The sequence below is a fragment of the Lepisosteus oculatus genome, chromosome 7, assembly GCF_040954835.1.
Source record: "Lepisosteus oculatus isolate fLepOcu1 chromosome 7, fLepOcu1.hap2, whole genome shotgun sequence".
NCBI lineage: Eukaryota > Metazoa > Chordata > Actinopteri > Semionotiformes > Lepisosteidae > Lepisosteus > Lepisosteus oculatus.
This window is the reverse complement of record NC_090702.1, coordinates 26,573,543-26,591,189: the sequence shown is the minus strand read 5'-3', so window position 1 is coordinate 26,591,189 and position 17,647 is coordinate 26,573,543. Positions and strand designations below refer to the sequence as shown.

The 17,647-nt window shown below is 36.3% G+C and overlaps 1 protein-coding gene across 6 annotated transcripts in view; it reads right to left on the bottom strand.

The window, feature by feature from the left end:
* Positions 1–3,854: 3,854 nt before the first annotated feature.
* LOC102691813 (coiled-coil domain-containing protein 91) overlaps positions 3,855–17,647 on the bottom strand; it is a 156,367-nt gene continuing 142,574 nt past the window's right edge. For 5 of the 6 annotated variants that reach the window (XM_015352944.2, XM_015352945.2, XM_069192356.1 and 2 more), the window contains one exon: positions 3,855–4,686. In XM_015352944.2, coding sequence (XP_015208430.2) covers positions 4,540–4,686 — 147 coding nt within the window. In that variant the 3' untranslated portion in view covers positions 3,855–4,539. Of the gene's footprint in view, positions 4,687–15,525; positions 16,399–17,647 lie in introns of those variants that run through there. The other variant, XM_015352946.2, reaches the window with a different exon arrangement.

Here is a 17,647-nt window from a genome sequence, read left to right as displayed (position 1 = left end):
GCGTTAGGACCCACATGGACCACAGGGTGAGTGCCCCCTGCTGGCCCCACTAACACCTCTTCCAGCAGCAACCTTAGTTTTTCCCAGGAGGTCTCCCATCCAGGTACTGACCAGGCCCACACCTGCTTAGCTTCAGTGGGCTGCCAGTTGTGAGTTGCAGGGTGATATGGCTGCTGGCAGTAGAGGGCTTGCACCCATCTCAATTTTTTTGCGTATTTATTTTGTGGCAAGTCAAAGCAATGCCAGTTGAATAAGGTTAATCTAAACAAGAAATGCCTTCCACTCACCATTTGACAAGGCAAACCCAACGTAAATCTTTCATGTCACTTCCAGAAAATTTAGTGTTATACACTGTAGAATACATAACTGTATCCCTCCTGAATCTGTAGCCTTTACTGGAAAAGGGATCAAATTTCAGTGTCTGATGTGATTGATGTCTTCCAAACTACACTCATTGTGATCTTTTCTGTTGGTTTCTTTAATATTGGTTTCCTGGCAGTAAGCCTTCCATTTTGACCAGTGGCAATTAGTCTACGTCTAACAGTGCTGGAGATGTAAGGGTCCAGATGCAATGATCAGTCCAATTGTAAATTTTACCTTAGTTAATTAAGTTCTGGGTAAATAATTAAATGTCACTCAACAGTAAAGAAAGACACCATAGTGTAACGCTTACGGCCGACAAGCACTGTGTGTAAGAGCCGGCGTACCAGAGCGGGTGACGTCACCGCCCTTCCCTGTGATAGCAGGACCACAGCTACTGGGCTGTAGAGAGATCTCTCTTTAGCTCACGGGGCTAGGTCGCTGCAGAGAGACGCGGATGTCCCGGGTTCGAGCCTCCAGTCGGGATGGGGCCGACCAGATGCGGCAAGGGCGCCCGCCTGAGCCCCCGTTGCGTTACATTGGTGTCAGAAGCGGGGCGGGATAGCCCTTCGCCGGGGACGGCGATTTAAGCAGGGGAGAGTGTAACGCTTACGGCCGACAAGCAGTGTGTGTAAGAGCCGGCGTACCAGAGCGGGTGACGTCACCGCCCTTCCCTGTGATAGCAGGACTACAGCTACTGGGCTGTAGAGAGATCTCTCTTTAGCTCACGGGGCTAGGTCGCTGCAGAGAGACGCGGATGTCCCGGGTTCGAGCCTCCAGTCGGGATGGGGCCGACCAGATGCGGCAAGGGCGCCCGCCTGAGCCCCCGTTGCGTTACAATATAAAAAATGAAAGATCAGGCAAGGAGAGTAGAACAAGAGAGAAGGGAGGAGACAGGAAGAGACAGAACTTGAAGCATGTGCCACGTACTTGTCCAGATTTATCAAAAGATCATCCGTAAAAAACAGATTTGAACTACGTATTTGAACCTTACTAAAACAGCTTGCTATTCTGTATTTGTAAGGGAACTCTGACGTCCTGAGTGAAGAATCCCTTGCTTGTCCTGGTTTGTGGGTGTATTTCCAGGTTCTATTTATTTTGTGGCATCCGGATTTGCAGAGGGAGAAAGAATTTCACTTCTTTTGGCCTTTGTAGTTGAGTACTTGGTAACAGTCTTGGATTTTCTGTGTGGTTAGGACATTAGGCCTGTGGGACGCCTTGTCTGTAAGCTTCAGCTGTACATACACTGTAGGGTAACTTGTATGTTGTATGCGTATGTTGTGTATAGTGTAGTTTGTGTATTGTCACTGTTTAATGAAGTGTGCCTGCATTATTACTCTTTTCACCAAAGCTGTGCCAGAGAACAAAGTATTCATCTGCCTCTAACTATACAGTACCACTCAGTTACAGCATATTCTTGGTAAAAACTTTACAATTTGGGGGTTATGATTATTTAATTAGCTTTATTAATTAATCTGCTCAGTCAATTCCTGTTATTCTTTAATTTTCTCCATTCTTGTAACCCCCTATTCATAACAATAGTGATGCTCTAATGCGTTACTCTTTCAACTAAAGTAGTTAAACCTTCTCTGACTTTCATCTGTCCTGTAAACTGTGATTTGAAATATTTATTCAAGCTTTGAGCTTGTTCTGAATAGCCTTCCTTTTCATTTTCTCTTTGAATCATCTGTGAAACATTGCATTGTTGTCCTCCATTGTAAGAAATCTTGTTTCCTTACTATTTAAAAAAGTACAGACATCCCTAAATGTCTGAATTCCTATGCAGTGTGTAATTCATGAGAAATTACTTTTCGGGTCATTTTTGGAATTGGTTTCATCTTTCCACATTGTTGAGTCTACAACATGGCAATTTTAAATGTATTTGAAGACTCACATTTACAATTTGGTATTTAGTCACTGGAAATGTATACAGTGCATAAAATGTATTTTGGATTTTTTTACCCAATTTTTGAAATGAACATTAAATGGACAATTTTCCCTTGAAATGCATTAACCATAATATCAACAGTTTATTGGCCAAATAATGTTATTTCTCTTTTAAATAATAAATAGCATGGTATTGTTTAAATAGTATAGTTCCTTGGGATAGCAACATAGTGAGCTGAAGTCATATTTTCAAAATTAAGTCAAAATTACATAAAAGTCCCAGGCGCTTGGTGTTTCAGTAGAAAATGGACAAAATATAGTAAATTAATTAAGCATTTGCATAAAAACTCATTATTTTAAATAATTCAAGAACAGTGAAAGATACAACAGTTCCCTGCTTGAGTAATGAAAGTCATCTTTGGGCTGCTGTTGGAGTAATTGAAGGTGGCTTCTCTGTGATAAACGTCGCCCAGACGCTCTGCCTCAACAATGCAAAGAATAATCCAGAGCACCCATAAATCTGGTACCACGAAGGGGACAGGCCAAGTCCTTGATGGCAGTAGATCACCACACTGACCTACAGCTGTTTATCTGACCCAGCTGCTTAATTGATTTTTGATTGTATTGGCTATAGCACAAGAAATTCCAGGAAGAAGTAACCTGCACATCAGCAGAATGACTGTAGTTTGCCATCTGCATGCTTGGAGGCTTTACAGGGGTAACATGCTGACAGCTGAGAGATGAAATTGCCATCTTCTATGAGCCAGAAAACATCTGAGTTGGCGGCAGAGAGAGTGGTGGAGTGTGTTATTCACTGATGAATGATGTTTGGCCCTTGACAGACTTGACAGAGGACAGCAAGTGTTGAAATATTGCAAGCATTATGCTGACTGTTGCGTTGTGCAAGCCAACCTGTAGGGCAGTAAAAGTGTTATGAAGTGGGGATGAATCTCCTTTAACACCAGAATGCCTTTGGTGCAGACTGAGGGCAGCCTTACTGCTCAGCCATGCATCGATAAAATACTTCAGCTAATAATGAATAACAAGAATCTGTTCTGGAAAGCCAATCAGGAGGTATCAGGTTCTTTCGCAAGACCACGCAATGACCAAACTGTTGTTTTGTTGACTGGTTGTGGTCAGTTTTTTCAATGGGTCCAACAGAACACCTGTGGCGCCAGCTGTAAATCAACAGGAGATAACTGCAACTTAATCAGGTGGCAACAGCGACGCAGGAAGAGTGATGCATCCACCCACAGCAGTCTTCCCAGTGGCTGATCAGGTGAAAGCACCCTCACTGCCAGGATCATGTTAATGGTCAGGAATGTCATACTAACTTTTTAATATTTTCATTAAACAGTTATAGATAGTCATATAGACAGTCACCTTTTGTCACTGGAAAACATATTTTATTCTTTTATCCTCAGTTTTGTTGACAAGCATGATTATGCTTGATTTCTGTGTTTACAATATTTGATAAAATGCATTAGGAGTTGTATGTTTTCTTTTGTAGATCAGTATATATAATCAGAAATCACTCTGGAATCAAATCAAATCAAATCAAATCTCCTTGAAAAACAAATAACCCCAACATAAGCACACTATTGCAATACTGACTATATTGCATCTTTAATTTTCCAGCATTTTCTATGTTCTTTCATTTTTATTTTTAAAACAGTACAGTAACGTTTCCCATTCCTGTTAAAAAGCAAAGGCAACTATTACTATTTGTTTATACACTGGACATTTCAGACCATTCCATTCTATGGCATAAAAAAACACTTAACTGTACAGCCCTTTGTTATTAGCATCCATTGTGCAAGAAGGTTTTGATTTTCTTTATCAATGCAGAGTAAAATCAAGTCTGTCCTTGTGCCATGAAGAACCAAAAGGTACATGAAGTGCTTTTTAAGGAAAATATTTTGAATTAAAACACACAACCCCGATCAAACCTTAACCAAATTTAACATCGCACGGCAGATTTGAAAGCTGCAGGAACTCAAAGCAACCAAACAAACAAAAGAGTCGACGAGAGCAGAAATAAACCAACACGTTTCTGCCATGTGGCGGTAGTGGGGTATTTTTTTCTGCACTGAATGCAGGTTCCATTTTGCAGATTGTAATGCAGAGGTGATAAGCAAGTTTAAGAAATTATGTTCAATTTGTGTCGTGATGAGAGCGTGCAATTGAGGCCAACTTAATGAGTGAAGTAGGATTCGATATGAAAGGCAACAAAGAAAAACAAATCTGGAATGTCCTCACACAGGCCCCATCTGACAATCATGGTGAAAGTGTTCATTGTTTCAGGGTGCTGGCCAGGGATGTTTGGCTCTCCTCTGCCTCCACAGGCTTATCCTCCATAAGGCCAGAAAGCTGCTTTTGTGCACAGGTCAGGAACAGCTCCAGGCTGGCCAGGTTTCTTTGTCTGGCTAGCTGATCAAGCTGTGGAAGAAGAAAAAAAATGGCGATAATTGAAGTAATACTTTACAAAAGGGCCTCTAACTGTTCAAACTTTTTAGTCAAATTAAGTTAATATGTTGCAAATGTGAGAAAAACAGGCCCAGATGTATCGTAAGATTACATTCACATTTTAAACTTTGCATTCAGGAAAAAAAGAATCGGACAGGTTGCGCATCTATAATCATAGTTTAGGTCAGAATATGTGATGAATGAGGGCTTTGTCTTTGCAATGATAAAAGCCTTATGGCAAACATTTGCTAAACTTTACCACCTGCTTCACCCAGCCTTTGCTCAGTTTTAGTGAACCTGTGTGTAATTAGCACCTGTTTACTGCTCAGGTTTGAATTCCTAATTGGAACATTTTCTGAAACAGTGCAAGGTGCAGAGGCATCAGTTATTATGCTGAGATCAGTGGAATGGCCTCCTCTCCTTTGAAACCTTTCTTATGTTCTGATGTTTCCCATGTTGTAACCAGAGGACACAAGAGAAAACTATGGGGGAGTACATTTAGAACTGAGAACAGGAGGCCTTTTTCTATGCATAGGATTGTGGGAATCTGGAACATCTGGAAAAAATGACACCCTGCTTTCATTCAGTAAACAGCTAGATAAAAAACCTTTAATCAATTATCTACAAGCAACCAATCATGCTAGCTGGGTCGAATGGCCTCCTGTCAATTGTAACCTTTCTAAAGCTCCATAGCACATTAACATCAGAATAAGCAGTGCATGCAATCTGTGATTTCCGATGGAGGAAAAGCAATCATGCAGTCTATTTTTAATAGGCACACTGAGAAGTATTAATATCTCACACAATTCTACTTTTAACTTAAGCTCCTCTGAAAAATCATTTAACACAACAGGGTCAGATTAAATTTTAAATTTTGTATTGATCTTTTATATGAGATCCTTGTCATCATGATTTTTCCAGTCTCAAAAAACTGGAGGAAATGCACACCTTAGATTAAGTGAAATGTATCTGTACAGGCATGCAGGTTATAGTAAGGTTATACTGATGGCAATGGCATGTATTTGAGTCAGCAGTTTTATCTTGGTGAAAAACAATGGCATTTAATTGCACACTCAGCTTAAACTCTAACATCTGGTAAGTGTCTATGCTTTTTGCAAATGCTTGGAATTGATACGATATTTGTGTTCAGAATTTCATGCTTGTTGGCTCAACAAAATGCAGTTATTTGATATTTGATTGTAAAATCTGCATTGCTCTTTGTATGAACAGCATATCATGTCCTATTATAAATGTAATCTTTGAAAAGGTTTTTTTTACTCAGAAGAAAGGTAACAAATTTATTTACCATGCTGAGTTTTCTGTGAGTTAAAAAGAGCCGGCATGATGTGATTGCACTCTACATACAGTACAAGTTGTATGGCAATATGAAGAGATGCTAGCACAAAATGTTCGGTTTTATGTAACATGTTAAAATATATCAGCTGGCAGCTGTTTTAGTTCTGATACAGAATGTATATGCAGTCACTAAGTACATGCTGCTGCTTCATCTGCTCAAAAGAAATGCCTACATGTTCCTTAGCCCACAGCTCACTACTGAATAAACGTGTGTTCGAATGGCCATTGTTATGATAACCACCTAGAAACATTTGAAAAGTGCTGTGGAAAGGTAATTGCCAGGTTGATTGAGACTGATGACATTTGTCAATCTTACTTGAATGGAAATGTGCCTCTCTAAAAAGGAATTATAAAGTACGCAAAGGCATGAGAAACCTACTTGAGCTAAATTACGTTTAAGTAGAACAAAAATATTTTCTTTACTTTTTTCTTTCTTTTTAAGAGACCAACCATAATTTCACATAGAAAGAGATTTTCTGCCTTTATATTAGCCTCACACACTGGAGGATTGTCTCAGAAGGTTCATTTTTAAGACAACACAAAATTGTTTTTTGCTTCGTAATCAGGTTGCAATTAATTAAAACACTAATACCGTAAACACTGGGTTTGAATAGAAAGCGGATTCTTTTTTTTTCTGGTGTTAATATTAATATTAATGTAAATTTTCTGCAGAAGACAGACTATTCTAATTTTCCTTGGAAAAAATCAGACTGGGACTACAATTGGCAAGGATGTGGTTAAGAAGCTCATGTGTTCCAGTGTTAAGACACCTGGTAGCATAAAAAAAACAGAATGTCAGAGTTCCAATTCTTTAATCATATAAGGATATTTTATATCTAGATTGACAGTTTCATCAGAAGAAGATAAAACCTTCAAACAAATAGCCATTGTTTATATGTGGAAAGATACTTGTAGTCAAATACAATATAGCCTTTCAAGAATATTTTAAAAATGACCACACAGAACAAGAAATGCCACACTTACATACACGTGGACGTTTAACACAGGAAATCATCTAAAGATACAGTACAGATTATGCTGTTTTTAAATATATTAGTTACCCTGAAAATTCCCACTCTTGGTTACACCAGAAAGAGCAAATTAAATAATATTAACTTGTTGCTTTTTGGACCTATTCTTTTCTATTTTTACTCAACATTCTCAAAGGAGAAATGATCTCATTTTCTAAATAAACATCAATGCCATTTTTGGCAATTAAATGGAGACCACTCTCCAAATGTTCACAGTCTGTAGAACATTATTTGGCCTTTAAATGCTCAATTTGTGCACTCAGACAAGTGGATTTTAAATGAACGAGCCACCATGGCAGCTATCTGTCCTTGGGTTACTGAGTTTACTTTCAGAGGCTGTGCATTCTATACTTGGAAAGAATGTCTCTGCCTCACTCAAAGACACTCATCTGTGACACTGCCTAAAATAAACTGAGTAAAAAAATATACATTTTTCTCTCTGTATGTGAAATATTTCTGCCTATCTACTGTATTTATTTTCTTAGTTTTCCAATGATACACTACTTCACACACTTCATTATAGTTTGAAGGTTGTAGCTATAATACAGTATGCCATAAGATTTTGAAGGAATGAAATACTCCTTTTTCGGGATGCTACAGTAGTTCATTAGAAAGCTACTCTTTCAAACATGACCATGGGATGTTTAAGGAACAAATAGGGTCTCAGATAAACATCTGAAGGACAACGTTTACACTATTACGCAGTGACCCTTGTCACCGTACAGGGTCATTGGTTGTGGAAATTGTGGTCCAGAAAGAAAATTGCCCGCTCTCACACCCCATCACTGACCAGGCCCAGCCTTGCTTATCTTCTGATGTCTTTTGAAACTAAAATATATAGTAATACAAAGTATGTAAATTACAATACTTTATTTTAGAAAATCCAAAATGTGATATTAATAAAAAATTGCACACACTCAAAGTAACGACACAGTAAAATAATTCCTACAAAATAACATTTTTCACAAACAACTTACGCAATAGTAATGCAAAGCATTTATTAAAGTATGTTTGGGGAGTTTAAATGCTGTAGTCATTCTGCTGAACAATGATTCTTCTTATTTTGTCAAAATGAACATGATCGGTCCTGAAAAAATGTCAAAGATATTTTAGCATGTTTTGTTTTTTAATTGTTTTAATTGTATTTTAAATTGTGTGGCATATTACTGTCATCAATAAAATTTGGCAATCCACACTTTGCCTATTTTTTATTTCTTCATACACTCCCATAAAACAAAAATATCCTTAAATTTTGTGTTTCCTAGTGTCTTGAATGAAGTTAGTCGAAAAAACAATTTCAATACTGAAAATGAGTATATAGTACACTGAATCTACTGATTTGTTTTTCAAATTAATAAAATTAAATAGAAGTTAATTTAGTTTGAAGCTCAAATGTTTTATACAGAAAAAACATTTCAGTCAATGTGGATTTAAAACGTGTAATTTTATATTAATGCTTTCTTATGAAAAACACTTCTCCTTTTATCGATCAGGTAAATTTAGCTGTTCAAAAATTGTTTAAAAAATATGATATCCCTTCATCCACTAAGGATGCTATCTGACCTTAATTTAGCTACTTGTTCTCCAGTGTGATGGACTGTGGTTAAGGAAGTTTAATTTTCAGACTCCCACATTAACTTTCTACATTTTTTTTTGCAAAGTCTCACATGATTTCCTGCTCATTTTTGCCATAGGAAACAACAGCAATTCAGAATATGGAATTCTCACTGACAATTATTGAATACTATTTATTTTCATAACAGTGATATAAATCTGGTGCCTTGAAAAGCAATGTGAAATAGAAAAAAAAGCTAACAAAGTCATTTTCAAACTAGTTAATGTTCTGTTCAGGGCAAAGCAATCAATGGCCTCAATTAGAGGCGGTTTGTAAGGACTCCAAAACTGCAGCTAAGTGCACACCAAGAAGTGAAAGTGATTTTCTTCTGTTTACACTATTACTTTCATTCCACTGGATTTATAAGACAGTATTAGTATTTAAGGAACTTTTGACCTTTAGAAATGTGGTATGTGCAATTCAAACAGAATCCACATCCATTGCAGAATTCAGAGTAATTCAAGTTAACTTAAAAAAGGGGGAAAAGGAAACTCAGCAAAGGAAAGCAAAGTGTAAAAGCTAACCAGTGTCCCTGAAACGTGTTGTGGCCATGATCTGCTGTATCTAACATAATTCTATCCATTCATCAGCTATCAGATCTTGCAGGTATACGGTATAAACTCAAAAGCAGGCAAATCTAATGTAAAACAAAAACATGGTTTAAAATGTTCTTCCTCTAAGTTTTATTTTGTTACAGACATGTCATTGTTGCAAAACTGATCATTAGTGATATATAGTGAGCTAATCTTAGTGAACTGAAGTGGTCAAGTGTTAAAGAGAGGAAGTAACCATAAAAGTGGTAAAAGTGGCAAAACCTTAAGAGGGGTTATTTCTTGAGCCACATACTGTAAGCAGGCTTCACAAGACTTTCAAATTGTATTCTGTTCCATAGGCAATTTTAATATGCACACTTGTAGCTTGCTTCATTATTTATTTTCCCTTCTCAAGATGAACATGTTGATGATAGTGTCTTTACATCTCTGATTTTTAATGTTATTTTATGACAGAGAGTACAATACCTGCACTAGGAGATATCATGAAATAAAACAAACAATAAACACCCTTCTCACAATTAAGGTCCTTGAATAAATCAGTTTACAACTGCAAAGAAGCCAATATTTGTATCAACATAACCTTCATCAATCTTATTCACTTTAATGAGGCTTTAATTTTTGGGCCTACTCAAATAGTGAATGACATGGCACACAGAATTACCTTGTTTTAGAGAAGTCTGTGTGTTGAAGAATTAACACCTTAGTGTTAATTAGTACAACTTTAATATTCAGTTTAGGCACTAAGACGACAGGACAAATACATATTTTCATTGTTTCTGATCAAAACAAAAAAAGACTAATAATTGGGATAAACCAATTTTGACTTGAAATCATATCAAAACATTATTTTCCATGAATGAGTTTAGAGGAAGGGATGCTTGTCAATAATTATCCCTTGTAGTGAGAAATTGTACTTTCTTTCATGATCCATTTTAAACTTAGTACGTCTGAGATGGTGGGTGTAGTTTTGTTGTGGGTGGGGTATGGTTTTGAGTTGGGGTAAGCGTTACTTATGGTAAAGTTCAATCTGAGAACATCGGTATCTTTCAGTCTCTGGAAAACAGGAAATCCTGTGACTAGCTAGCAGTTAATATAATGATAAATGGCTCTGCATGTGCGCATGTTGTAGGAGCATGTCTTTGTGTTTCAATCACAGGTACAGTAGGTGCACTAGTTACTGCACATATATACCTGTACGGTATAGAAAAATCAATTGGCTATTCCAATCTCTGATATAAAAAATGATTGTGGCACAGAACAATTGGAATTGCACAGTATTGATAAAATCTGTACAGAAGTGCAGAAAAGTCCGTAAATGAGAATGTATAGAAAGAGTGGTGGGATTGCACAGTGTAATAAAAAGGGAAATGAAACTAGAAGGGACAAACCATATAAATGATACTAATGGATAAAAACACCAAAAGCTTAGTAATAGGGGTATGCTACCGACCACCAAATTCTGATTCCAATGAAAATACTTTACTATATGAAAAAATCAGAAACATATGCAAGGAAGAGGAAATTATAATAATAGAGGGTTTCATTTTTCTTTACATTGATTGGGAGAAGCCATCTGGGAGTTGTGAGGCTGAAACTGAAATGGTAGAGCTCGTAGGTGACTACTTTTGGACTTAATCTGTAATTTCAAGTGATGTTACATGAAGACATTTGGTACATTCATTTGTGGACATAGTGGGCACACATTTATTTTTACTAACTGCTCAACAATAATGTTATCCTTATTAATGTTGTGACAAAAATCTAATTTTGAACAGCATAACACTAGAAGAACTTTGGCACACAAGCTGGGAAGCATGTTGTATTTTGCTGCTATTACCTTTTCTAATAAATTATATTGCAATGTAGTGCAAAACATTTTATTACATCAAATTATGTGCAGTTCCAAGAACAATTTCTATTTCGTATAACAATAATTTATGCAGCACAATCACCTTATGTTGACAGCAAAGCTTCTTTACCTCAAAAACATAGGGGGAAATTCCTCCTAAACCAGAGAACAGCAAACATATGAGGAGAGATTCTTGTCTTTGCCACACAACACATATAGACATCCCTCAATTTATGAACAGTTTCATTCCGTGAAAACCTAAGGGTGAAAATTTGTAAACTGAAATCTAATTTCCCAAAAATTAGAAGTAAATCCTTCTGATTGGTTCACGAATCCCAGGAAAACTACACTATAATCTTTTGTACAAAAGTATTACAATCACAACAGTATTATTTTTAATGCTACATTCTTACCATTAAAGCCTAGTTAACCTAACAGATCACTCTTCATATAATAATAATAATAATAATAATAATAATAATAATTGCTTACACTTATATAGCACTTTTCTGGACACTCCACTCAAATACGCACACATCGTTGTAGTGAAACTGTAAATCGCTTGTTCATAAATCTAAGGATGCTTATAATTAACGAGTGGAAAATGTCCCCCGGACTTTCCACAAAGTTTTCCAAGGAAGGCTTGACAATATATTTGTTACAATTACAATGGAAGTGAAAAACAAATATGGAATAGATCCTTACTAGACATAAAAAGAAGAATGAGATGGAACGCTTATATTTAAGACTACCATATTTATGTGACAATTTCATTTTTTGTGAGGTGTATACACTCAGTTTATAAACTGTTTTATGGTCATTCATTGCATTGCATCATCCACACCAAAACAACAAGAGCAGAGGAGTACTATTTTCTTCAACCCCTCCACATTTCTGTTAAAACAGAGGAGAGATTCAGGTTTGAAGCAGGTCACTGCTTATTAACCAAGAAGGAATGCATATGGTAAAGACTGAGAAGTGTAGCAATAAAAACATGAGAACACCTTGCAGTCCACAACAAAATAATCTCCATTGATAAAGAGAAGTTCAATGAACAGCAAAAGTGTTCTTTAACCAATCAACAACAGATTAATAAAACAACAGACAAGAAAGAAGAATAACAAGGATAGCCTGTATCCATATTGTAATATACTTATCTCTGTTTTCTCCTTAAATAGTGGAGAAAACATGGTCTAAAGACCATACAGAACATGTGGCTGAATACCCTTCTCTTTAAATTAAAGTCAAGCTGAATGTGGCGTGCTTGACTTTACCTAACCTTCTCTGTCTTTTTTTTAATTCCCCACAGTCACCACTGGGAATGAGCATGTTCTTAACAGTTGCTAAATATAGCAATGGGTTGATTGATTAAGTTGAAATAGGTATTTCCACCACCAAAAATACAGCTCTGGGAGAAAAACAGATGAATTACTGCACACATGAGGCACCATATGCTTTAGTGAAGGGTCACATATTGACCTGCACAACCCTAGACCACTCAAGCGCTCACATCTTGACACGCCATCACCAGGTCCAAGGAATGTAGTGTGTAAAAGCTGAAGCACCATTAAGAAAAATAATTTGGCCATCTGTCCAGAACACATTTCTATCTCTTGCAGCACACAGAAGCACATCTGCCCTGTCTTGTGTGGAGGAGATAGGAAAATAACTTGTCTGTCCACCCTTACGCCTGCTGTTTCACAGCTGGACCCAGGAATGTAGAAAAACACAAATGTGCCTGTCTGAAATCAAACATACATAAACATATGAAAGTGTGACCCACTTTTAATTACTCAAACTAAAATTACGGAAAAAAATCTATAAAATGGCAACCTGTGTCATTTATGGTATATGAGGGTCATATTCAGATTTAGGCTACTTCTGAATTTCAGGTATATTTCTGAAGAATTCCACTGTGGAATAAAAATAAATAACCTAGGATGATCCTTTGCAGAACCAGAGGAAGGGAGTGTCAGACATCCTTTTTATTGTCCATGGCTAAAGCTGTACCAGACCAAAATATTTTAAGCCAGTGAAAGTCGGCAATTCAAAAGGACAGAAGGAAGCATTTTCCACAGATGAGGGCATATTCTTAACTCATGAAAGTAAGAAGAGGTCAATAGCAGAATTATTTATTTATTTATTTCAATGAAAAAAAGTGTGTTTCTCAGACATTTATGTTCAGGCAAATTCTATTTCATGCCAATACTTTCTAATGTAACAGACAGAATCCTTTTCTTTCCTGTGAGGCACCTCGTGCACCTTTACTACAGGGAGAATTGGTCCTTTAAACTGGGAGCAAAGCATAGACTTACAAGTCTGTTCTTATAATTTGGAGGATTAAAAAATAAACTGTGCTGAAAAAAGTTATATTTACTAAATCTTATATATAGTACCATCCAAAATCATTGGGACAGCAAAGTGAAAATGGTCATTTTTATTTAAGTCAAGCAATACATATTTTTTGTATCATGAGATCACTAAAGTATAAAAAAATATGTTTTGCAAATATATACAGTATATAAAATACCTAAGAGTCTGGTGAACTCAGTGGGTCAGAAATTTCATGCAGTTATTGTTTTAAAGGATTATGCAATCAAATATTGGCATTTCAATCTGAAAGTTACTTTAAAGTGAATGTGTCCCAAGTCTTAAGGTCACTTGAAATCATTGGATTGAACACAAAGTATGTTTTTGTTCTAATGTGATCAAATGTTTGCTAGAAATATCATAATTAAAGCATATATCATCCTGTATTTATTATTCATATTATTTTCATAATGACTAATAAAAATTGTTTAACTATAAAACAAAAATAACAGTTTTGACTGTGCTGTCCCAATACTTTTGTAGTGCACCATAAATCTATCCATATCTTTAGGATTTATGCTTGGATTTATCTTACCGTAATAATTTTTTTGGGTGAAAATCGTTAAATAATGTTTTCCAAGCATTACAGAAAAGGACTATTTTGCCTAAACACATACGGTAGAAACAAACTTCAGTACTTGGTTTTATGAAATGACATATAATTAAATTAAATTAAAAAGCCTCTTTGCTGAGACTGTGAGTATCTGGTTGCTGTGAAAACTTGACTGTTAACCAGGACTTGACTTCTTAGCTGTAAACCTTGCTGGAGGATCATCATGTGTCTGCAGGAGAGCTTTGTCAAGCTTCCACTTCAAGCTCTGCTGCTTGTGTTTTAGATTATCAATGTAAAAAGCAGTAACCATGCTGGTTTGACACATCAGAGGAAGAACTCTTGTGCTCTTCAGTTCTCCCATGGAAATGTGGTGTAGCCTTGGCAAGCTGGGATAAAAAGAGGCAATGAGTCTCCATAGGGAGTAAAATCAGAGAAAATGTATCAAAACTGTAAAAAAGTACCTCAACTTAAAATAACAACTCTACCGAATTTTGTAGAAATATAAGAGGAAACATTCCCTGGACAGGTTTGAAGCAAGCCTCTTTGAAGTTTCAATAAATAACGTTTGAAAATGAAACTTAACACTGCCTTTGTGGTAAACTTGGTTAACTTCTTGGTTTCCTGCTTATGGTCTGGGTTTTGTTAAAGACTTGTGTTTTACCAAAAAAGACAGTGATGCTGTTCAGACCTTTGCCTTAAGGTTTTAAGGGAATTGTTATTCTCTGCCCTACAATTGGAATTTAAGTACTTACCTTAAAGAACATTTTTGATTGTTAAACCATTCTTTTTATAAAGAAAACTCAATAAACTACCAAAGCTACTGTTTAATACAGACTATAAGTGCTGAATTACTTCAGCAAAAGTAAGGGAATGCTTATTGTATCAGAGCAACTGCTGTGCTAAATTACTTATTTAAAGGAATCAACTACACTTTCTTGCAGTGTAGTGGTCCTACTGAGCAGATTTGGGATTTTATAGTGTATTACTGATCACATCTTTATTGTCTCAATAACCTCCAATTCTAGTAGCAAAACATTTAAAAACATATAAAAAAACAACTTAGCCCCTCCCCAACTATTTTACATAGGTGTGCACAAAGAAATAATAAAAACATGCCACAGATGGATGAAAGGCAAAGTTCTATTTTTAATAATTTTAGCATAGAAGAGGCTGCAGTGTTAAATGTACTAGAAGTACATAAGATAAAATCTTATTCTATAAAATCATATTTTATCAATTGTATCTGGAAAATAGAAATGTTAGGCACCACTCAGTCACTTAAGACTGGCATAATACCCGTTGACTGAAAAATGTCTAATGTAATACTCTATAAAAAGGTAACAGCTTATCCAAGTAATTACAGACACACATGCCTTATTTCTATTACATGCAAGGATGGTCAAACAAACAACAATAATTAAAACAAAACTGTAAAAAATCAGGATGATAATAATAATAATAATAATAATAATATTCTAGCAGCTTGCCAACATTGATTTGGAAAAGTTGGTCTCTAAAGTCTTCTAAAGAAACTACAGCTGTAATGGAAACTTAGGATGTATTTGAAATTAGAATATATTTAGATTTTCCTAAGGTGTTTTAGAAAGTACATCATAAAGAATTCCGTCTGTATTAGGACCAATGCTCTTCCTGATTTATATCCATGATCTAGATTCTAGTATAGTGACTACACTGGTCTAGTTTGAAATTGATACAACATTAGGATGATTAGCAAACAACATAGAAACCTCACAGGAAATTAAAACACATGTAGACAGAACTCAAGACTGGGCAAACATCTCTTAGAAAACATTTACATACAGGTAGCAAAAACAAACTATAAATACAAAACTTGAATCACTGAACCTAAAAGAACTAATTGAAGCAAATGATTTAGATGTTTATGTTGGCACATCATTATCACCAACAAATGACAAAGCAATACAAAAGTCAGAATGTTAGGTTTAAATTGGGTGATGCTACAGTATGTTAAATTTGTACAATGCCCTAGTATAATATCTCAGTTAGAATATTCTATAGCTTTGGTCACCATGTTAAAAAAATATTTTTTAACTCTAAAATCAGTCCCAAGATTACAGCAAATCAGGTATAGTCCCAGACTGAAAGATCCTTATTTTAGTCTTGAAAAGAGAAGACTATGAAGAGGCTTGGATGAAGTATTCAAAATCCTCATGTATATCAATGAGCTCATCTCAAATCAACTCAGAAAAACATGGATGACCGCTGGACCGTGTCCTTGCTCAGTTCTCTCTCAGGCGCAGTGCTCCTCCACTCCAGGAAGGTGCAGGAAGAGGGCAGAAGTTAACAGCCACTGCAGCTCTCTGGTCAATGTGGTTCTGATGAGAAAAGCCATCTTGTCCTCACTTATCAGTTCACAAAATAAATGTAAAGTAGATTTCTGTCCAAGGGTCGTGGAAACCCTTACAATTCTACCCACCAAAAGGGGGAACCCTCTCCTTGGCCTTTTTCAGTAACAGCAGCTTTAAATGACAACTTGTAAAGTTTCAGGTTACACTGTCACGGTTCTCTGGATCTGCATCACCAAATGTTTCGATATTTGCCACTTAAGTAATACTTGGACAGTTAAGTTTGTAATCAATGACTTATGGGTGTCAAATGTTCTATAATCTAATTTTCTACTCTCCAGACATAACAGTTTGCAGTTTAATTTTGATACTGGAAACAACTTATAGCACTTTGGGGTTTCACTAACGCCTGTTTTATATACGACTAATTCATCAAATTACTGACAGCACTGAACTCTGAAGCTCCAGATTCTTTACTCTTTTACTTTACGGCTAAAGTACTGTTCAGACATCTTTAGGAAGAGGGTTCAGCGGTTTAAATGAAACATGAATGGGCCTGTTACACTTTATTTGTTTGAAGTAAGGACATTTTGGAGTCAAGTCCTTCTCGAAGTCGAGAACACTACAGTTCAGCTTCACTGTAAAGACTATCAGCCAGGAAGTTCTCATGGCAAGATTAAAGTGATACAAGATGCTAAACTTCTTGGAATGATTTTTCTTCAAACCAAGGTTCATGGTCAGCAATGAGCTTGCCCAGAATCTGTACATTTCTTGAAATGCTGTCTATTACAATAAAATAGTAGTGCCAAATGTCAGCAAGCAATCTCTTCCAAGGCTTGTTTGGTAAAGGAGCTGTCAACAGAGGTTCCTCGTGTTGTCTGGCCTTACTTCCTCAACCAAAGCCATAAGATGCATTTATTTCCAAGATGTTTTTTTCCCTTCCAAAACTGGCTACTGTACTGACATGTTTGCACGATCATGGCATTTAGTGATGATGTGGTGACCGGTTGGAGTCTTTCCATCCTGTTTGGCCTGTTCAATACTGGAACCACAATCCTGTTTCCATCTTGTAAAAAGCCTGTTGAATTTTCTCCGACTGCTTCTTATTAAGACATATACTCCATTGCTTGGCACACATTGCCTGCTTTGGATATACGTAACAATCTGAAGTGCATCATCTGAAGTGTATCTTCTTTAGCTGCCTATTTTGCTTGAAGCATGTTTCAACCAGACAAGGGTCTGAGGGAATGATTAGAGTCTTTGTATGCTGAAATGCTTT